This window comes from Puma concolor, chromosome B2 (assembly GCF_028749965.1).
Source record: "Puma concolor isolate L17-30 chromosome B2, mPumCon1.1.hap2, whole genome shotgun sequence".
Taxonomy (NCBI): domain Eukaryota; kingdom Metazoa; phylum Chordata; class Mammalia; order Carnivora; family Felidae; genus Puma; species Puma concolor.
Genome location: NC_141671.1, coordinates 102,932,026 through 102,954,632, shown reverse-complemented (window position 1 = coordinate 102,954,632; position 22,607 = coordinate 102,932,026). Strand labels below are relative to the sequence as shown.

Below are 22,607 nucleotides of genomic sequence, written 5' to 3'. Positions count from 1 at the left end.
TTTTTCTCTCCCCCACAGAGAGACGGGTTAGTAGAAGAGGGAAGTTTTTCATCCTTTCTCATGCTCCAAATATGTATTTATCCCATTTTTCTGAATAGTTTCTAGGAGGAGCAAGGCCAAGCAAAATGTCATTTGGGCCCCTAATTTTAAACATCTGCCGGTATCATGCTCCTGCAAGTTCAGCCGAAACCCTCCCTTCTGCACGTGCTTGCCCCAAGCCCTCATCTCTAAAGGCCAGCCACATCTCCCCACCACCTCGGCCCTTATCCCAGGCTAAGCTACCACTTGCTCTGGCCCCAACTACCACAACAGCCTAACTGCTTGCCCTGTATCTACCCTAGCCCCCTTCCAGTCTTTCTGTTACTCAGACCCACCACTGCCTGCTCCTTGGTTACAACTCTTCAGTGGATCCCCATTGTCCCTAAGATAAAGACCAAAATCCTTACACAGGCCTACAAGGCCAGGTACTGGCCAGCGTCTGGGAACTACCTCTGCGGTCTTAACTCCCACCACCCTTTCCCTTTCCCCCCCATATACAGGGTCCTTCATCCAATTCTAGGATGGGCTAAGCCCCTCCCCCTAGCCCCTGAGCAAGTACTGATGAAATATTTTTTCTGCCTGAGGGACTCCTCCTTCCCTTCATCCCTAGTTTATTTCTCTTGTCTTTTAAACATAACTTCTGTAAAGCTTTCCCAGAACCCAGGCCTAAGTCCCATTCCTTGGATAAACTATCTCATAGAATCTTCCCCCCCCCCACCCCTTTGGAGTACTTAATATGGAATTATTACTAATACTGTTTTTATTATTGCCAAATAATCAAAATATTTGATGTGATTGCTTCTAATCTGTCTGTCCTAGTAGACCATAAGTTCCATGAGGTCAAGAGCAGTTTCTACTCACCTTTATATCCTGAGCACCTAGCCAGGGTCAGCTTTAGAGATGCCCGATCTATGCAATTGTATGGAAGACTGAGAAGGGCTTTACGCCTGACTTAATGTTCTGCTGTTGCTATATTAAAATTCTTCGTTTTTGAACACTTTTTTTTATTTTGAACTAAGACCTGCAAATTATGTGGCCTATCCTGTAGCTGGTGTAACATTTGACATACAGAGGGTAATAAATACATCTCCAATGAATAATTATACAGCGAATAATTAATACACGAATGACCCTACATCCAACAAAAGATACAGCCTCGAGAATTTCACGTGCACTAGGAAGGATCTCCAAAATATATACGTCTCTTAGTAACGTCTATCGGAAATTCTTGTAACATGCCTAAAACATTTTACTAACAGTTAGAGGAAAGCTAAAACTTCCAGCGTTACTGAGATTAAAACAAAACAAAAAAGCAAACAAAACTTAAGTTCACTCCGGGACATAGATCTGATCTTGCGATTTGCATTAAGACAAGACTTGTTGAGGAAGAATGGGAAGAATGGGAAGAATGGAAAGACTTGTTGAGGAAGAATGGTGGCCCATTCTCATACTGAAGAACCATCCTGAAGCTGGAGATGCCGAAGTCAGACCTGGTTTAACGTGGAAGCTACACTACCATCTTTCAAGCTTGGTATACCGCTCAATGCTATCATTAGGTCAACGTCAGACATTCATTTTATTAACGAATTTCTTAAGTTCATGTAGATATTGTATTCATGGAGAGTGATAGATCTGGGTTTCATTTCTAGGTGTGTCTCCCTAAAGCCAGTTATTGAACCTTTCTGAGACTCAGTTTGTTTATCTGTAAGCTAGGGGAAATAGAGCTTCATGCACAGTCCTGTGGAGAATTATAGATAATGTGTGTAAAGCACCTTTAATTGCCACTCAAGCCATTTAAATGCCTACCAAGAAGAGGCAGAAGTCACCAGTGGCATTTATAGATTCGTTGCCATTTCCTTAACGTCTTCTCAAGGAAGAAAAAGTGTATTTTTCTTGCTTTCTTTACCACTCATTCATTGTTTTGAGCACCAAGATTTACAAGCCATTTAATAGCTTTGACTTCTTGATACTTAACTGAAGCCGTCTCTATATTACACATTATTCTCTATAACAACATTACTTTAAACTCAAGTAGTTTGAAAGTGAGTTAATCTTTCCCTCTCCTGTCCAAGTAATCAGATGGACCTAAAGGTCTTTATATTCAAAAAACCATTTCAATGTTTCTTTTGTAGCGCTGGAAACAGTATGTCCATTGAATCTAGACTTTATTTCTACTTCCTAATGGGTACTGAGGTACAATCTCCTTACAAATGACTAGAGATGAGTGAAGAACTCTGTGGTCCCGGAATTGAATTGCTGACCTAGGATAGGTTGTCCTACCGGGAATTGGTAAGAAAATTATAAAACTGGACCAGACACCGAACAAGTGCAGAGTAGAGGTATAGAAGTTAATTTCTAAAATCGTGATTGTAGAGTTGAAGACTTGTTGTAGTATTCAATTTGTTACAAATGAAGAAAAGTAGTAGTAAAAAATAGAGAGAGAGGAAACAATTGAATTCCTTTTCCTTGTCCTTACCATAGGGATTTTATCCCTGGGTTCACAGAGCAATATCAGAAACATATAGAAATCAAAAGCCTCCAAACCCTGAAGCTTGTATCGATCTGATCGTGGAAGAATTTATAGGCATCCAGGTTTTCTTGGTGATCGTCACTTATCCATCCATCCATTCACTTTATGCAACAATTTTCAAGGCCCTACTATATACCACAAAGCTTGATAGGTGCTAAAGTATTAAATGAAATGTCAGGAAACTCACATTTTACGCTGGTAACCCAACTAACCATCATACAACGTGCACCACTCTTGGTGAAGGGTGGACAGCATTTGAATCATGAGGAAGAAGCCTTTAATTATGCTGGAGTAATGAAAGAAACCAGGACGAGATTTCGTTTATCATTCGCATATGCAACATATCACACTACAGCTAAGGTAAGAATAGTGTGTACGTGTATCTTCCATTCCCTGATGGTCATGTTCTCCTTTGAAGCCAGGAGGGCACATCGTACTCCTTCATCTTTCCCCTACCTTGTGCAACACGATGCCCAGCATAGCAATGCCAAATTTCCAATTGAAGTTAACTGAATTACAGAATGGATTTTGAGAAAAGAATATTGGTGCTTCAAGCACAAGTGGTGAAAGACTGAGCAATGAAGAGGTGAGTCTTTCAAAGATATTAAAGAGTTGGAGCAAAGCTTTGAAATTGTCCACCTTGCCAATGAGCTGCTGAAAATCAGTCTTTATAGACCCATGTGCTGTCAGGTACTCAAAAACAATGAGTCAGAAAAAGAATAGAATGGTCAAATTTGGGACTGAGGGTCCTTTATTTTTTAGAAAGTGAATTTTTATCGAACTACTTTTGATATTTTTTTAAAGTAAGAAGCCCCAAAGGCTTGCTTTAACAGCCGTGTTGAAAAACTCCCACATGTGAACATGCCCCGTACCCTGGGCTATTTGACCTATTAAAACAAAGATTCTCCACGAGCTCACATCATCATGGAATTTTTCTTTCAAATTTATGAATCAGGCCCTTAGTGTGAATAGACAGTGAGGGAATATCTTCATGAATAGCCTCCCTATTATCATGGTTCATGACTTTTTACAATGCAATTGTGGCACGTCATATCATAACATAATTGAGATTCTAGAAATGGAAATGAGAGGTAATTGAAGGGACAAGGTTACTCAAGAAAATGCAAATGCCATTTTATTTGCAAATTAAATTAAAAATATGATGAGATGGGTGTAGAAATTGAAAAATCAATTGAGAGAAACGAATTTGGGATCTTTCTAGAAGGGACATCTGTAAGAAAATTCTTCTGCTCTGACATACCTTTTCAGAGAGTAAAGCTCTTCCTGCTAGCTTGAATGGAGCTTGAATGGAAGCCGGAGTCAAGGCAGATCTTTAGAACACACAGGAATAGTGGAGGCTCGGCAGCCAAATGGTGAGCTTATGGACGTGCCTGGCCTTGAACAATAAGCAATAGGGAGTTTTTCCAACGTGAACTCCAAATCAATCAAGCTGTAAGTGAAATCAACTAAAATGCGAATAATCTTCCCACAAGAAGTCAAGAGTTGTATCTACTCTCATATGACTGGTGGTCTTATACCACCAGAGGCAAAGATGCTTACAGTCTTTCATCAGAAGTCCAATTTCTGAGTGCTGGAGTTTCTTTGCTGGTTTAACATTCTCTCTCTCTCCTCTCTCTCTCTCTCCTTTTCCCTCTCTCTCTCTCTCGCTCTCTCCTTCTTTATCTCTGTCTTTACTGATTAAAAAAATAATAAGTTGGAGCTATCAAGACATTTTGCCTCTAAATACTTGAGCATGTGATTCTTAAGAGTGAAGGAATTCTTTATAATCACAATATCATTATCACAAGAAAAAAAACCGAGGTGCAGGAGTCTATATTCCATTTGCTTGTCATATCTCTTAAATCTCCTTTATTCCAGAACAGCCCACCGGCACCACTTTTTTTTTTTTTTTTCCCCAGGACATTGACATTTTGTTAAGTCCATGCCACTTGGTCCATCTGGATTTGTCTAACTGTGTCCTCAGAATTAGGTTCAGGGCAAACTGAGCCATTGTGTTTAAAAGCAGACCTCAACAGTATTTACCATTCACTCTATCTTTGAACAGTGGTCTTAAAAAGAACGAAAGAATACGAGTTGACCTTTTAAAATATTTAAAGTACTAAAGATAAGAAGTAAAGAATTGTTGACCTGTTTTGGTGCCAGAGTCTTTAGATCAGGTTAGGGCAGTATATTCATGAGGTGTTTGTGAATCTTGAAATTTCCAAGCATGTTTATAAAGGATCCGTCCGGCCTTTGGAGATTTACTCAAAACCTCCCGGTTTTTCCTCCACTGAGAGATTTTTGAACTTGAGAATTTAGAAAGTGATTGTTCATTATCCAAACTCTTTGAAAAAAGAAGAAGGAGTGGGCGGCACTGTAAAGGAAGAATCTTAGTTACCGGGATAAGAGACAAAATTTATGACTTTCCCACTGATTCCTCAGCCAATTCTGCCCCTCCCCAGTCCCCACTTCTCCAGAGATTAAAACATGCTTGAATTGGAGAAGTCGTTTCCTTCCTTCTGTTCAGTGCCAGTTCTCAGAGGAAAACATCCATTTTGCTCTTTGATTCTTGTAGCCCAGAGACGGCAATGAAAGACCCGCTGCTTCCTCGAGTATAAGGATTCCATCTGGGGGGCTGCTGGGCAGGAAGGAGAGTTGCAGGGTGTATGTTCATCAAGCGTGGGTGTGAGAATGATTTCCCCCCGGGGCCAGTTCGTTGGCCTGGAGCCCAGAGTGAACCATTCATCTACCTTAAATTGCACCGGGAAGCAGAGATGGCTGGGTGGGGGGGAGTCACTCCATGGCCCTGCCACTTTCTGCCAGCTTTCACTGGGCCTCCTCCATGTGGGATGTCCTAGAAACTGAGGCAGTTTTTGGTCTCCTCCAGGGGGAGTAAAAGACGCACCTTCCAGTGGTCAGTAAACTGTAAGTGAAATCAACAAAAATGTGAATACTCTTCCCACAAAAAGTCAGGAGTTGGACCTACTCTCATAATGACTGGTGGTCTTAGATCACCAGATGCAAGGATGCTTACAGTTTTAATCAGAAGTCCAATTTCTTTTTTTTTTTTTTAAATTTTTTTTTCAACGTTTTTTATTTATTTTTGGGACAGAGAGAGACAGAGCATGAACGGGGGAGGGGCAGAGAGAGAGGGAGACACAGAATCGGAAACAGGCTCCAGGCTCTGAGCCATCAGCCCAGAGCCCGACGCGGGGCTCGAACTCACGGACCGCGAGATCGTGACCTGGCTGAAGTCGGACGCTTTAACCGACTGCGCCACCCAGGCGCCCCCAGAAGTCCAATTTCTAAGTGCTGAGTGGATGTTAAAGACAAAAGTGCTGTTGATACAGACATAGAACCTGTTCAGACATCTGATGCTCAAAAACGGTAGGCCCAACTTGCTTCACTTTGATCTGAGAATGTTTACTTATAACATTCAGCTCCAGGTTGTAAGAAAAAGAAACACGAAATAAAGCACATAAATAAACCTGGCTGAGCTGTTTGCAACATGCAATCAATGTCTTTAGTTTCTAATTAGGGACAGTGAGTTGAAAGTACGAGGGGTTGTTTTTGTTTCGTCTTGTGGTGGTGGTTTTCGTTGTTGTTGTTGTTGTTGCTGTTGCTGCTGCTGTTGTTGTTGTTGTCTGAAACAAGGAGAAAATTTTGGTCTGTTCACATGGAGGATTTGGCTGAGCCTAGGGTGGCCGATTGGTCTGGTTTGCCCCGGGACCGGGGAATTTCTCAGCACAAGGGATTTTCACTGCCAAAACCAGGACTGCCCCGAGCAAATCAACATAATAGGTCATCCTAGTAAGGCCAAAATGGGCATAGCCTCTAAAACATGGAACGCTTGGCCTCGTCCCATTGATGTGATGTTCCAAGATCAAAGAATCCAGAGAACCAAAATGCTTGCAATTTAGGGAATTTAAAAAATTCACTAAACAATGTCTTAACATTCTAAATGGTTAATGCACCTTCAGGAGAATCTGTAAACTTTGACCACAGATAGTGAAGTTGAGATTTCGGGCAAAAATGTGCATCAGAAATCTGAAATGTTGATATAGGTTTTTAATTTTCTAAAACAGTCAAATAAGAAATAGAACAAATACCAGGTCAGAACTAACAGATTTTTCTGTTACTCATGTATCTCAATTTTTAGGAGCATTTTAGTGGTGGTGCTTTATGATGAGCTCCACACATAGGTTTGAAATCAACCATATTTGTATTTAAGAGCCAGTAAATCTCCGGAAATTATATTAATTTATTGGAAAGAAAGGTTGAATGTACCTATTTTTTCAAAGATTTAATAATGGCTTGCTTTTATTATGAAAACAAGTTAAACAAAATTTGTTTGTGATTCCAAACAAGGCTTTCGAGATTTTTTGTGGTTTTGAATCTTCTTTTTAGTAATAACAGCTTTGTTTAAAAGAAAAAAAAGCTTCAGATAATCACGCAAACTAGACATCCAGTTATTTTATAACAGTCTTAGATGCTCAGAAATCCTGCTAAATGTTTCTTTATAAGTAAAAAATTTGAACCGGCGCTGTCACAACAAATTCGTGGTCCAAATAGTTCTTAGGATACTTACAGTTGGAAAAATCTAAAGCATGATGGAATCTGGATGAGCTGCTATTGCAGATTGGAAAGTATAATATTTTATTTGAAATGCTTCTTGATATGATTGTGTTAGCTCTTAGCAATTAAATTTTCCTTTTGAAATGAAAAATCCATACAAAGTACTTTACAGGCATTTATCTGCGTCAATCCTCATAACAATGTGAAACGTTGTTAATTAATTTCGTTGTAAAAGATGAGGAAACTGGGATACAGAGGGGTTAAGAATCTATGGAAGCACACATGGTAAGAGACGATCTAATTCAGAAACTCTCACTCTTGTACCACCAAATGCTACCTTCAGTGAACTTTTAAGTGATGAAAGATGGAGGGAAGCACAACCAGGCTGGAATGGAGAAAACCAGAAGGGCAGAGTGTTGGAGAAACCAAGGAAATACACAGAATGTTTTTAAAGAGAGGGAGTGGTCAGCTGAGCCAAGTGCCACACACAGACCCAGGAGGACCAAAAAAGGTCAGTTGTATCTTGGCCATGAGGGGCTTTTGGTGACCATAGTGAGAGAAGTTAAGGAATGGTGGGGACAAAAGCCAGATACCTGTATGAAGTAAGAAAGCAAAGTTAGGGGTTAAACCCACTCCCTTGACCATTTGAATTCTCAAAGAAGAGAGAGCCTGGATGGTAGCTGAAAAGGAAATGACCAGTTTGTTTTTCTAGGAGCCTTGGGGAAGGCAAGGCTGGAGAGGCAGGAGAGTGGGACAATGACCTAGGAATGAGATGCCATAGAGTTCCGAGGGGCCTGGGGGCAGTTGACGTAGGTCCGTGTCCTAGTGGACTTGGACTTGAGAAAGGAGTGAGGCATTCTCTGAGACCAGAAGACAGATCTTGGGAACATGCATGGGTGTCAATAGAAGGAAGCATTAGGTACTCAACTGGTGGCTGATGATGGGCTTACCTAAGACCTAAATGTCCACGGTGTCTGTGCAGCAAGGTCATCTGCTGAGACAGAAGAAGAGGGCACTAAAGGGGGTCAGAAGGACTTCGGTGAGTGTGGGGAATCTTTGAGGGACCTGGACACTCTGAACAAGTATAAGCACTGACAAGAATTTCTGAGGACCCAGCCGAGACTGGAGACCAAGTGTCTGCAGTGTCCCTGATCTGCAGGTGGTGTGGCTTTTCATCCAGACTGTTTACTCTCCTGAGCATGGGAACAGAGAAGGCAGATACACTCCGGATTCAGCTTCGTGCAGAAGCAGTGAGAGGATGCAGTAATCAAGAAGTAAGATGACTGCCAAAAAGCTATTAAGATTCTTAATTATGCCATTCAGGCCAGATACAAAATGAGGTCCCTGCACCAGTGGTTGGAGGTCCCTTCTCCCTGTTTCATATTTTCCAATGTCCCCAGTCAAGACCTAGTCAGCCAAAAGTTAAATCATATGCCCAGGATATTTCCTAGAGAGTTCAAGTATTTCACACTTTGGGAGCTTGACCTACAAACACTGCTCCTGGTGTGTAAGGAAATGAACTTTTAAATCAGAACCTTACAGAAAAACATCAGAAACCAAGAAATGTGCACTAACCCCTGCACACCCTGCAGAGAAAATGGACGGCGATGACTCTAAATTCAAAACAATATTTGTAGTGTGGTCTCCAGAAGAATTTCTCCCCCTGACTGTCACCGCTAAGAATGTATCCAATTTTGACAATCGCTCTAACATAACAAGCCCTCCCTTGGTTCACGTCAGTGGCAGAAATGTCACATGCCTTTGCCTGAAAAAAAAAAATGGGGCGCCTGGGTGGCTCAGTCGGCTAAGTGTCCAACTTAGGCTCAGAAGTGTCCAACTTCTGTGCTGACAGCTCAGAGCCTGGAGCCTGCTTCACATGCTGTGTCTCCCTCTCTCTCTCTGCCCCTCCCCTTCTCTCTCTCTCTCTCTCTCTCTCAAGTAAATAAACATTAAAAATTTTTTTTAAAAACTTAAAAGTAAGCATTTTAAAGCATTTTAGAGACATTGTTCAGGAAGTATTTGCAGGCACTGATAAATTAGATTAAGATTATAATTTGCAGGTTTGATATAACTAAAAGCAGGGATTTCTAGAGGCAGTGCATCATGGACTAAAACCCTTGCTCCAAAACTATCTGAGCAACTAAATTACTAAGTTAACCTCTCTCTATTTCTGTTTTCTTTTCTGCCAAGTAGGTAAACTAATACTATTCTACAGGATTTCTATAAAAATCATATGCCAAGTACCTAACAGAATAGGAAATGCAGGGAGTATTTAAAAGAATAGCTATTGTTATTGCTCCGAAAAAGGCTTTGCTTGAATTCTCTGTGGTCACAGAGAAAACAAACAGTGATTACTCCCCACATCAAAAGGCTTCATGGGGCTCAAGTTGGCTTCCTTTGAATCAGCAGGGAAAGCTTCATCTGTGAGCACATATTCTTTACATTTGAGCCTCAAGGACATATCTCCAAATGCTAAAGTTTAAATTAAAGATGTTTGATTTGCATCTGAACCACCAGATGGTGGCGGGGGGGCGGGGGGGCCTTTTTGAATTTGCCTTTGACCCCGCTTTGAGTCTTGGGTCTCCGGGATCTGGAATGTGAGGTGCCTCCAGACCGCCCCTGCCCCCATTAGTGCTTAGGGCTTGCCTCTTTCATAGCACCTGGCACCCTCATTGATTTTTGTCTGTCTTTCCCAATACATCATGAATGACTTGAGGGCAAAAAATTCATCTCACTCTTATTGGTATTCCCAGTGCTTAGGCAGATAACAAATATTTGTTGAGTGACCAGGTCCTGCCCCAGCCATGCCTCATGTTTCCACTCTTTGGAACACTCAGCTTAAATTCTTGATTAGCTAATGGACACTTCAGCTAATGGAACCGAGGTATCTTCACTTACATCAGAGAATGAGGCAGACGGGCGGTTGCGCTCTGTTTCTCTTCCATCCAAACATGTCCTGATTTCCAGTTTGTTCCTGGAGCTTCCCTGCTCAGAGAGAAGCAGCTTTGAATAAGAAAGGAATGATCAAAGAATTGGGCTGCTTAGCATATATCCCAGGAAAATTTAGGCATTTTTAATGGAATAAAATGGAATAAAATAAGAAAGGAATGATCAAAGAATTAGGCTGCTTAGCATATATCCCAGGAAAATTTAGGCATTTATAATGGAATAAAATAAACTATAATGGAAACTCAAATTCCTCATTATGCCAAAAGGTAAATAAGTTACTACATCAGTAGGTACGATCGGACTCAGATGTGTTAGCGGAAAATGATACAATTTCCCTACCATCCATGAGTATGTACAGTGAGGAAAGAATCAGCCTATCAGGGTCTGCTCTGCAGATCCGGGAAGGAGACACTGGCCTTATCTGTAAATAGCTGGCCAGATAATACACGATGAAAGATAAAGGTTTACTCTTTCTGGAGGAGGGAAACTAAAGAGAAAGGAATCCTCACACATCATCCTGCAGTCTGAGGTGTGAAAATGAGGAGAGAGGCAGGGGTCAACGCCTGTGAACTGAGTTTCTTTACAAATTGCCCTTTTGTGCCTTTAGGATTTAACCCTTTTCAGTGGTCTTCTGTGGACCAAGTTTCACACTTTCCAGGTGGTGGTGGATTGGAGTTGACACAGCAGACAATGGCCCCGGGGCGTGTGACGCAGCTGGGTGAGCCCAAGTAAATGCAGTGACCCAAAGTGCCACAGTGACCCAAAGTGCCGGTGGCTTCTCCTGAGGCCCCAGCACACTGCCTCATAGCAACCTGCCCAGATAGTTTCCTCCTAATCCACTCAATTCTAGCACAATCCCAATTTTGTATTTACCCTCCATTAGCTATTCTTTCAATATTATTTTTGGCCGTATAGGTCATGGACATTTCTCAGGGGATGCTCCTGAAGGCCTTCCAGAATCTCCAAGATTCTGGAATACAACAAGTAATTATTTCCCCTCCCTTTCTCTGATGAGAAGCTAAGTAGATGCTTGCACACTAACTTTAAATGCCCTCGATGGGGGCCAGTTAGGCTCACTCACTCACTAAGAAATTGCTCCAACAATCCCACCTTTGTCAAAGCCTGTGAAGTTCAAACTGACTACAAATTTCTACTTTCCGTGGTCTGAAAAGCTAACTCGTGAATAACAAAACCCTCCATGTTCAGCCTGAGAGTATCACTTCCTGAGCAATATTCACCCAAATTGGCATGGCTGTCTTTGTGGCCCATGTGTCAGGTAAATGTCACTATTTCTGCTCACCTTGTTTTCTGCATTCATTTATTGATTCATCATTCAGTAAACCACTTGCTGAGCCCTGACTATGTCAAGCCCACGGAATACAAAATTAAATAAAACGGAACTTCTTATCCTTGCAGACCATGCAATGTACTGAGAGAAGATAAATAAAAGTGTATTAAAATCTACTGAACAAATTGCTGTGGGCCAGAGTTGTTTTTTGTGATTTTTGGGAGGATGACTTGGTTTCAATTAGAAGCCTACAAACAAAATAGTTTCTAAGAGCAAAATGCTGAACATAAAATAGATCGATTCCCCAGGAACCATGGTAAATTATCTTAGAGAAATGGAAAATCGGGAAGGGCTCACCTTGATGCTATTTTCTCCTGATTGAACCAATTCCATGCGATGATAATCGATGTGGACTAACCAGGTGAGAAGCTGACCTGGAACAGGTGTTCCTGGGACTTCTTGTAGTAAAGCTAAGCTGGTGGCATTCCTTTGTGAGCTACCATACCTGAGAAAACCTTCTGATATGAGAGTTCACAAGAAATGGAGAGTCTACTTTGTCTCTAGCTTAGAGCCAAAAGCTGAGAATGCCAGTCTATTATGGCTGTGATAAAGGACAAATATAAAAATAGAACAAATGGTAATATAGACTTATACAGTGCGGTACTTTTATAATAACAGCTTTATTCAGCTATAGCTCACATACCTAGGACGCATTTCGCCCATTTGAAACTTACAATAGTTGTTAGTATAGTCACAAAGTTGTACAACTATTACACAAATCAGTTTTAGAATATTTTCATCACCCTAACGAGGAAAACCCATATCCATGAGTTGTCACTTTTCATTTGCCCCCAACCCCTCAACCATAGGCAAACACCAACCTACTTCCTGTACCTACGGATTTGTCTACTCTGGGCATTTTATCTAAGTTGAATCATACAATATGTGATTCGCTGTGACTGGCTTCTTCCACTTAGCACGCTTTCAAAGTCCGTCCAAGTAATAGCACATACCAATACTTCATTTGTTTTGATTGCCAAGTAATATTCTATTCTATGAATATACCACATTTTATTTATCTATTCATCTGCTGCTAGATATTTGAGCTGTTTCCACCTTTGGATATATTAAGAATAATGCCCATGAACATTCATGTACAGGTTTTTTTTGTGTGTGTGGACATGTACTTTTATTTCTTTGGGGTATATAACCAGAAATAAAATTGCTGAATCATGTGGCAACTGTGTTAAACGAAAAGAAACTTCCAGGCTGTTCTACCAAGAATCTGTACCATTTTACATTCCCACCAGCAATGTATGAGGATCCCTATTTCTCCACATCCTCAATAACACTTATTCTCATCTGGCTTTTTTATTATAGCTATTTTATTCATAGGTGGTATCTATGGTATTCAAAGTGGTATTTCCTTGTGGGTTTGATGACTAATGATGTTGAGCGTCTTTTCATGTAGTTATTGGCCATTTGTAGGTATTCTTTAACGAAATGTCTATTCAGATCACTTGTCCATTTTTAAAGTGAGTTATTTATCTTTGTGTACGATACTTTTATTTTTTAAAGCTTATTTATTTATTGAGAGACAGAGTGTAGGGGAGGAGCAGAGAGAGAGGGAAAGAGAGGAGGATTCCAAGCAGGCTCCACACTGCCAGGAGAGAGACCAATGCGGGTCTTGAAATCACGAACCGCGAGATCATGACCTGAGACGAAAGAGTTAGATGCTTAACCAACTGAGCCACCCAGGCACCCCTGTGTACAGTAGTTTTAAAGTTTAAAAAAATGCTTTTATGTTTATTATTTTACATCTTGTACAACAATGCTATGGGTATTATTATTATTATACAAGATAAGAGAACTGAGGCTCAGAGATGTCAACTGACTTGCCAAGGTCACGTAGCTATCAAGTAGCAAAGCCAAAACTTGAACCCAGCAGAGGCATATCCCCTGCCATAACTGTGAGCTCTGAAAAAGGAAGAAAATTTTCCTTGTATTCTATCTGGTACTGATTAGGCAGCCCACCATGTCCAAACATCATTAAATCAAATAGTACTAGAATCTCTACACTAAAGATAACTCCCAAGGGAGAGTCAAGCCAGAGCATTCAAAATAAATTGCATGGATGGCCAGACAGGAATCTTCCTTAATAAGACTTCTGTCCAAGCCTGCCATAAATACCCCTGAGAACTCAGAAGATAAAAATAAATTTCATAACAGTGATCTTGCTGTGACCATAACCGGCCTAAAATCACTCTGCTTTCTGAGATGCTGCAGATGCTCAATTTTATTCTTCTTTTCAGAATGGGAGTTCTTCAACTTTTTCATGATTGATAAGAGCTTCTAGATGTTTCCAAATGCAGTAGGTAAATCATTTTATAGGGTCAGTGGAAACCATCAGAAAAGACCCCCACAATCTACAGAATTCCAAAGCACCTTAAACAGAACACCAATCAATTACCGCTGAGGATACATGATAAGCTTTGTGTTAATTTTAAGCTAAACATAGTATGAAAGTTCAGAATTGAAAAGAAACAGCAAAAAATGAGGTTAAGTAGAAAAATGTGGACTCTGGAGCCAGACAAACTTGAGCTCACCTGAGAGGAGGCGTCTCCGTAGCTTAAACTTTAAGTGATTTATTTTATCTGAGACATGGATTCTACATTGAATTTACATTTCTTCTGTGAAATGATAGATAGATAGATAGATAGATAGATAGATAGATAGATAGATAATTTTTTAAAAGGCAAAAACAAAAAAAAACCCAAAAACACCCTATTCTATCTAGCATTATCATAATATTAAATGAATTGTGTATATAAAATGTCTGGCACATTACACTCGATAATGGTGCCTAATTTATGAGAACAGAAGAGAATATTTGTAGGATCGTTGCAATGTCAGTTCCATTTGAAATTAGTAGCTCTAAAAAAAGGAATACTTTTCCAGACCCATGTCCCAAAGGGCATTTTTTAATATAGTAGGGGGAAAAAAAGAATGTTCAAGGCAATAAGAATGCTCTTGCAACATGGCCTAAGACTTTATATTTGACAGCTAATGTATCATTGGGAAGATCTGTAACCTTGAACCAAGGATACAAACCTACAGTGTAGACACAAAGCAGTGTTTAGATGGAAATGAAATTTCCTTTTTTGTTTTTTGCCTTCTTAAACAACCCATCACTCATTCTCTCAACAAGACCGGGCACGATTTTATCAGTCATTCTCAGATTTTATTCTTTATTGGAGGAGAGATGGCAGATACACTTTATTAAAGGCATAAGTTGATATAGACATGCCTTTGAAATAATGCTATTTTCAAGATTGGTGTTAGGACGCACATGCCCCATTACATTCTGGGAAAAAAGGAAAACTTGTGCCCAGCTGATTCTCTCAGGCAAGTACAATGCCAGACGAGGTCCACCATTCTGGGTCCAACATGAAGGACTCTGGGCAGGTTAATCAGAATTTTTTACAGAACCTGTTCAAAAGAAGTTTAATATACTTTGCAACATTTCAAAGAGGAAAAAAAAATGGGACCTAAAACTAGCCATTGACGTTATTAGTGAAGTTGAGCATTATACATGTGATATTTATATTTTCTCTTCTGTGATTTGTATGTTTGTAACATTTGCCCATTTTCCTATTACAGTGTTTATCTTTCCCCATGTTATTTAAGGTTTTAATCTGAGGATATTAATTAATAGGGTTGTCAAAGACAAAGCAAAGATTTTCCAAGTTTTTTGTTTGCCTTTTCATTTGTTTTTTTAAATTATTGATGTAGACATGTCTTCCACTCTAATACAGTCAAATCTGCCTTCTCCTTCATGATCTCTTGTATTGGAACATCTCCGTTTCTTCAAACCTTATTTTACAACTATACTTAATGGCATCTAATGTGACAGAAAGGCCTAGGAGGTAAGGATGAAGAGCAGCTATTCCATTAAATAATTAGGACGTCCTTGGTCACTTTTAGAAAGAAATTTCTGTATACTTGTGAGTTTTGACCCAAGATTGCTGGAGTATAAACAGTAAATGCAGACTAATATTACAAGAGCCTTGATGTGAATGTGAATAGACACTATCAACATCTATGGATGAGAAAAATGAAGACCTGAGTTGAAGATACTGACCTTGGTCTTTTACTCTGGCAGATCTGATGCGCCTTCAGAGAGACGGTGTCTGTTCCCATGATGGCTGTGACCCTTTTTGGTGGTTAACTCTATCCTCAGAAGGAAATTCCATGACCCTATAATAGGTGGTATTTCAGGGGGAAAAAGAGAGGTTATGCATCATGATAATTGTGGTAATACTTGAGTTTAAAGCTTTGAAGCCTTTGCCCACTTTATTTCATTTTAGCTTCAAGTGTCAAAAAGGGATAGGTGGAGAAGCATCATTATTTCCATTTTACAGAAGAAGGAAATGAATTGCCCAGCGTTTAAGCAATTGATAAAGCCCAGCATGGTACCGCTCTGTGAAATACCAGACTATATTCTTATCCTCATATGCACAGATATAGTCTTGTGAGTAAGACAAGATATAAAAGGAACAATTAAGAGCACCCAAGAGAATACACACTAGCATCAGATGAAATGCCACAAAATACTCTAATGCATGGAACTCATAATAAATGCTGAACAGGTAGCTGAGAAAAGATTACATCCATGTTGCCTGATTATTCGAGAAAAAGTTGATGGAAATATGAGTGTTTCAAATGGGAGTTGGATTTGGACAAGTACATTGAAAGAAAGCATTTTCGACAGGACTGAAAAGAGACCACACTAGCGTAAGAACGGAAGACCTGGACGGAGAATGCGGGAGGCAGGAAGCCGGCCTGCTGGAATAGCCTTGTTAGGAGCAAGATATTCGGCTGGAGAGGTAAAGTCAAAATTTAAAGGGCCTAGAATATCAGGGTGAAACATTTGAAACTGAACCTTTCAGCAACAGAGAAGCACGAAAGGTATGTTCAAAGGAGAGGGAAATGGTTAAAGACGCGTTTCTTAGGAAGACTCCTGTGATAAGAACATGCAGAGCAGATAGAAGGAAACAGTGCAAGAGGCTAGAAAAAAAGAAAAGCAGAGGGGCAAACTCAGAATCACAGGTGCTGAAGAAACGTGTTCCCAAGAGTTCAGTCCCAGAGAGTGGAGATTACCTGATGCCAGTGAAGGGAGACAGGCAAGGAGATATATTTTTCTATCTTTTTTATCCGTATTTTATGTGTACACACACACACACACACACACACACACACACACACCACTGTGCTCATGCACCAGGCACCCAAAGGCCCCTTGTTGCCTGCTTCTCTTCCAGGGCCCTGGAGAGGACAGAGATGAAGCAATTAGTTCAGACTGATAACTAGGCTTGTGGAAGTGGATGAGCCTTCAGACGCAACAGAGGAAGATATTTTTAAAAACCAAAGGCCCAAAGAGGGAGATTCGAGGAGCGCTGGTAGTTAATGGATAGGAGCAATGAACAAAGGCGATTAAGGGAGCAGAGCAGAACGGTAGCTTCCTCTGACAAGTGCACAGCACCTTCTAAAGCACTAGGTGTAAAGCCTCACATGCACTGTCAAGGGTGTGAGCGGTGAAGTTAATGGAGAAAGCAGAGTTATTCTGCCGGAGAGACCCATTTGAAAGTGAAATAGAGGTCAAAACCCCACTCTAACATGGAAATTGGAAACTGCCAGATGTTCCGATGCTGTGGTATAGTTCAAAAAGGGCAGAATTGACGGATTATTAACTGTGCCAGCTGGCATCGTGGAATTTATGTTTTCTTTGTTATGTGAAATGTACAATCATAACAGAAACATTAAAAACCTGAGTAGGTTCAAGGAAGGACATAAAACAATATAAATCAAAGTTTACTGTAATAAATATAGCTAACAGCAGAGGGCTCCCTTCAACGCCTGGCAAATTCTCAAGGCAGACAAACTCAAGGGAAGGAGTTTTTTTTATTTTCTGGTAACTTCTACCAGCATTGAACATTTTCATACATATGGGGGAAAAAACCCAACTAAATAAATGAACTAAACTAAACTAAATGTATTACAAGCATAATTTTTAGAACTTCAGGTCCTAAGATTCCTCTCTTTAAAATTTTTAACTGTATTTTTTTTGCTAATGAGAAACTATCTGAAGTTATTAATGCAATAATTCAGGGCGGTCTAGTTATAAAATGCCTCGAGATAATAGAGTAACAGCAGTTACAACCCAGAATAATAAAATATTTGGTAATTATGATAATGAATCAGTCAATAGGATTTCTTTTAAAATGAATGTAAAGATTTCTAGAATAGTGATACATGCTCCACATGGGAAATAAGTAAAAATAGAAGATAAAAAACAGTAAGCTTAGCCCTCAGATATATCCTTAGTTAACATTTTAGTTTATTTTTTTTCAGTCTCTTTTGTGTATAAGTTTGTTTCCATGTTAATATATACAGTCAGATTGATGACTGTATTATGTGTAGAATTTATCATTTTCATCTTGCTTAAATAATCCACATTTTAACAAAACATTTCATAGTCCATTATAAATTCATTTGTATACATAACTCTTAATAATTATGTCATACTCAGTAATATGAGTATATGTCCTAAGAGGTACTTAACCAATATAGGTACTTAACCAAATTTAAGCACATTCCAAGTGTTCTTTTTATGTAAGTGTAATATCTTTTCACTTAAAATCATTTTTTTGTATCGTGACTTAGCTCCTCAGGCTAGTAGTTTTCAAGATAAAAAAACTTTAAGAAAAACAAGGGAGTATGAAATAAGTAGCCTAGCCAATTTACACATAACTTCTATTTAAGTGGAAATGACACTGTTAAACTACAAGACCTTGGTGTGGCAACAAAAGGACCATTTTTAACCACATTGCTGCCCTTGAAGGACAACTGATAGTGACTCATGGGAAATAGCCCACGAATAGCACAGAAAACATGTAAGGAGACACAAGTAGGGTTTGATTAATGAACATCATAAGCACACTATAGTCATATCTATATCTGTGTGTTTTTATATTGCTTTTAAATTTGTTTATACGTATTTACATTTAACTGGGGAAATGGACATAGCACATTCTGAAGTATAAATATAATTATTCTTTTACTTCATCATATTTTTGTTTTACTATTCAGAATTAATAGAAACAGCCATTATGAAAAAGAGATATCAGATTATAAAAAATAAATAAATAATAAAAATAAAGAAATGGATGCATCGGGCCATTAAAGAGAGAGAGGGAGCACGCGTGCTCTATTTAAGCCAGTTAGTACCCCTGACACCAGTGAAAAATTCTGGTGCCTGGAGCGAACAGACCAGATGCACAACACCTTCTAACACATGGTGTCTGCAGGGCTCAGCTTTTCCTTTTGCAAAATATTGTGAAGTGTGAGTGGTGCAATGGACTAAGCATAAAAATCTGCAGTCTGAGTCAGATGATGTGGGTTCAAGTTTCTCCCTGATCATTACCAGATGTGTGACTTTGGAGGAGTTAAGTAATCCTTGAAATTCACTTAGGGGTAAAAAAAAAAAAGTGATTTTTATAACCCTCTAATGCATTTCAGACTATCTACCTAATGACACAGACAGCATTTCCATAAAATGGCAATTTTGACCTATAATCCCTACATCCAAACACACAGAATAGAAACCCAAGAGGGCTATACTCTGCAACCAGGGCTCTTTAGCAAATCAGGGCCTGGAAAGAGTGGACATTAGATTAAACACAAGCTGTTTTTAAGTCAAATTGAAATCCTATTTACATTTTTCATAAGATATTTTAGAAATAAAGTATTGGAATCATTTACAAAGCATATTATTGTATGCAGTAGACTATAGTGTAGCCATATTTTCAACCAGTTATTTTTAATTTATGATGATGAAAAATATGGATAAAGTAGACTTTGTCTCAAAATGTTGTCATTTGATTTGCACACTGTCCTCAGAAAGGATAATGATTTTCCAAAGGCTAGTTTTACTGCTAGTCAGGTACAGCACTCATTTCAATACTGATGTTTTTGTTTAAATACACATGTCTGAGGACTTCCTTGGGTTCATCAAGGTACATCGTTAACTATACCATGAGTCAGCAAATTTCAACCCTTCAACTCAGGGGCCAAATCCAGCCTGCTGCCTGTTTCTGTACAGCCCTCAAACTAAGAATAATTTTTTAAATTTTTAATGGTTAGAAAAATCAAAAGAACTATAATGGTTCATCACACATAGAAATTATATGAAATTCCAAGTTTAGCATCCGTAAAATTTTGAATTTCATCAGAAAATTTGTGGAAATCTGTTTTCTCTCTTGTTACATAAGCGCTTACATAATATCCTCAAATTTGCCTCTTGGCCTACAAAGCCTAAAACATTTTGTTTACTATCTGGCTCCATACGGAAAAAGTTTGCCAAACCCTGAACCATGCCAAAACCCAAAACCATTCTTCAGTGTTCCTTGGGCTCTTTATGAATAATTAAAGACTGTGCCCCTTTCATATTAGAAGCAAATAGTCAATAGCAGTGGTTCTCCAAAATTCTGTACTTTGCAATTACCTGGGTAGCTTCAGAAAATATTGATGTTTGTGTCCCAGCCCCAGAGACTGTGGTTTAACTGGTCTGGGGTATGCCCTCAGCTTTGAAAGCTTTAAAAAAACCATGCGTAGGTGATTCTAATATGGAGTTTAGCAACAACTGATTTGGTACTTTGGCAAATTCAATCCACTCAACTTCCCTCCTGCTGATTCCCCAGCACATGGCCCATTGCAGCTGCCCTCAACCCTTCAAACTCCCAAACCTCTTGTTCCTGCTGCCCCATACTCCATTTCTTGTAGCGCAGCAGTCCCTGACCAACTCAACTGAGAAGTTCAAGGCCAATCCACTACCAAGTTTGCCTGTCTTACTTTCTGAACAGAATTCCTTCCTGAAGTTAATTCTCTTCTGTCCTGACCCTTCTACAGGGAATACACCATGGTGATTTAAAAGAGGTTGCTTGGGGTGCCTGGGTGGCTCGGCCAGCTGAGCATCCGACTTTGGCTGGGGTCATGATCTCACGGTTTGTGGGTTTGAGCCCCATGTCAGGCTCCGTGCTGACAGCAGAGCCTCCTTGGGATTCTCTCTCTGCCCCTCTCATTCCCTCTCTCTCTCTGTCTCTCAGAAATAAATAAACAAAAAAGAGAGAGCTATTGCTTGAATCAGAACTGAATTTGAGTCCCTATTCCTTTATGTATAAGCTATGCAAGCTTGAACAAATTGTTTAATCAGTTCAACTATCAGTTTTGTCATTCATAAAGTAGGATTAAGAATAAAACCTACCTCAGTACATCTGTGTGGCTCAGTCAGTTGAGTGTCCAACGTCATGATCTCGCAGGTCATGATCTCGCTGTCTGTGAGCTCCAGCCCTACGTTGTTGCGCTCTGTGCTGACAGCTCAGAGCCTGGAGCCTGCTTCAGATTCTGTCTCTCTCTCTCTCTCTCTCTGCCCCTCTCCTGCTTGTTCTCTAAAGAAATAAATGCATACATAAATAAATACATAAACAAACTTTAAAAAAATTTTTTGAAAAGAATAAAACCTACCTCATAGGGATCTTTGTGAGAATTCAATGAAATTTGCTTGCTAAAGTGTGGTCCTCAGACTAGCATCATTAGCACCACGTAAGCACTTGTTAGAAATGCCGAATTTCACACTCCACCCAGATCGTCCAAAACAGAATCTGCCTTTTAATGAGATCTGATAGCGATTTGTGTACACATTAAAGTTCGAGAATCACGGTGCTAGGAAGATTTTATTTCACTGTATGTCCAGGCTGAGTCTCTGCTCAGCCCCTCTACAGAAACACCCAATATATGTGATGTTGCTGGTGCCCTTAAGGGTGTCTTTTTTTATGTACAAAAAGAAATTTCCCTCAGGTAAAAAAAAAGAAATTGATTTGTCAGCCATGTACAAAAGAATTTGAAATTAAGAGAGACCAGGGTGGGGGCAAGGGATAGTTAAAAAGTGCGGGGTCACCTTTATACAACTTAGGAAAAGATGCTCCTGCTGAGCATTGAGCATTCATCACCTCACAGGCACACACCTGGTGAGCTGACAGAGTCCTTGTGCAATTTAGAAACACATACTCCCATGGGCTGCTGTTGTCAAGTTTTAGACCGCATGGCTCGCCAAATGCGGCAATGGCTCAACCAGTTGTCCTTGGCAACATGTGGCAATACTTTGAAGGTGAGTTTACATGAAGTCCCGAAGTAGTGTGTGGTCCACTGGAATGAAAAGAATGAAAAACGCAAGGGTGGATCCAAAAGAAAATGCCAAAATGACAGAGGGCAATGGAGAAGAGGTAGGGTGGAAAATGGACCTGGGGTTATTAAGGAAGACTTCTGGAAAGAGGTAGGATTTGACACAAATCTCAAGGATCTATGTAACTGAGATGTGAGGGGGAGGTGGAATCACATATTAAATATGTTACAAACAGTACTGGACTGTGAGAGAGACTATATTTTGAGATTGGCAGGATGAACCGTGGACAAGAAGGCAAATAGGGGTATTGAAAAGTCTAAACTCATTAGACTATAAATATGAAACCATTTTATTTTCTTCCAATAACTGTCCCCATCTATGCTAGACCGACCCCTCCACCCCTGCCACACACACACACACACACACACACACACACACACACACACATCTTAACCCTAGTCCATGGGTTTATTTGGTTAAGTCTTAATGTTACATCTAATTCATCATGTTCTTCTCCCTTCCCCCAGCCAGGGGCACGGTCTTTATCAGTTTCCCTCTTTCTCCTCTTTCCAGAACTATCTCCTCTAGAGGTGGAGCAGGGCAGAGTAAGGCTGCATACCTCCCTGCTTACCTGTGGTTCCAATGTGCTTCATGCTCTCCAGTATGCCCCCTCCAACCCACAACTCTGGGCACTGGAAGTTCCTAATTAATTTTGTCCACATCTTTGGCTGACCCCAGCTAGCATTGTCATGTCACATGCTTTTGTCCTTTACTGTGGGATTCCTCTAGAGACAGTTATCCCCAAACTCAGTCTAACTTACTTGGTCAGTTCCCAGGCTTGCAACAAGTACATGTGGAACCATCTCAGTATATCTTGGAAAGGGGTGCGTGTCAACTGGGGGAGTGATGAGAAATCTTATGACATCTCCACCTGACATTCCCCTCCCCAACATGCAAGTGCACGTACATCACCTCTATAAACGCCC

General features: G+C 40.0%; 1 protein-coding gene across 11 annotated transcripts in view; it reads right to left on the bottom strand.

Moving 5' to 3' along the window:
• The window catches only part of RFPL4B (ret finger protein like 4B), an 82,480-nt gene that overhangs the window by 13,952 nt on the left and 45,921 nt on the right, over nt 1–22,607 (bottom strand). For 4 of the 11 annotated variants that reach the window (XM_025925335.2, XM_086707633.1, XM_086707632.1 and 1 more), the window contains 3 exons: nt 20,704–20,887; nt 15,523–15,638; nt 10,043–10,129 (listed from right to left, as the gene is read on the bottom strand). Coding sequence is in view for 2 of the 11 variants with exons in the window: in XM_086707636.1 (XP_086563762.1) it covers nt 10,043–10,129; nt 11,739–11,886; nt 15,523–15,581 (294 nt within the window). In the remaining 9 variants the exon portion in view is untranslated. Of the gene's footprint in view, nt 1–10,042; nt 10,130–11,738; nt 11,887–15,518; nt 15,639–20,703; nt 20,888–21,463; nt 21,645–22,607 lie in introns of all 11 variants that reach the window. The other 7 variants (XM_086707629.1, XM_086707636.1, XM_086707635.1 and 4 more) reach the window with 3 other exon arrangements.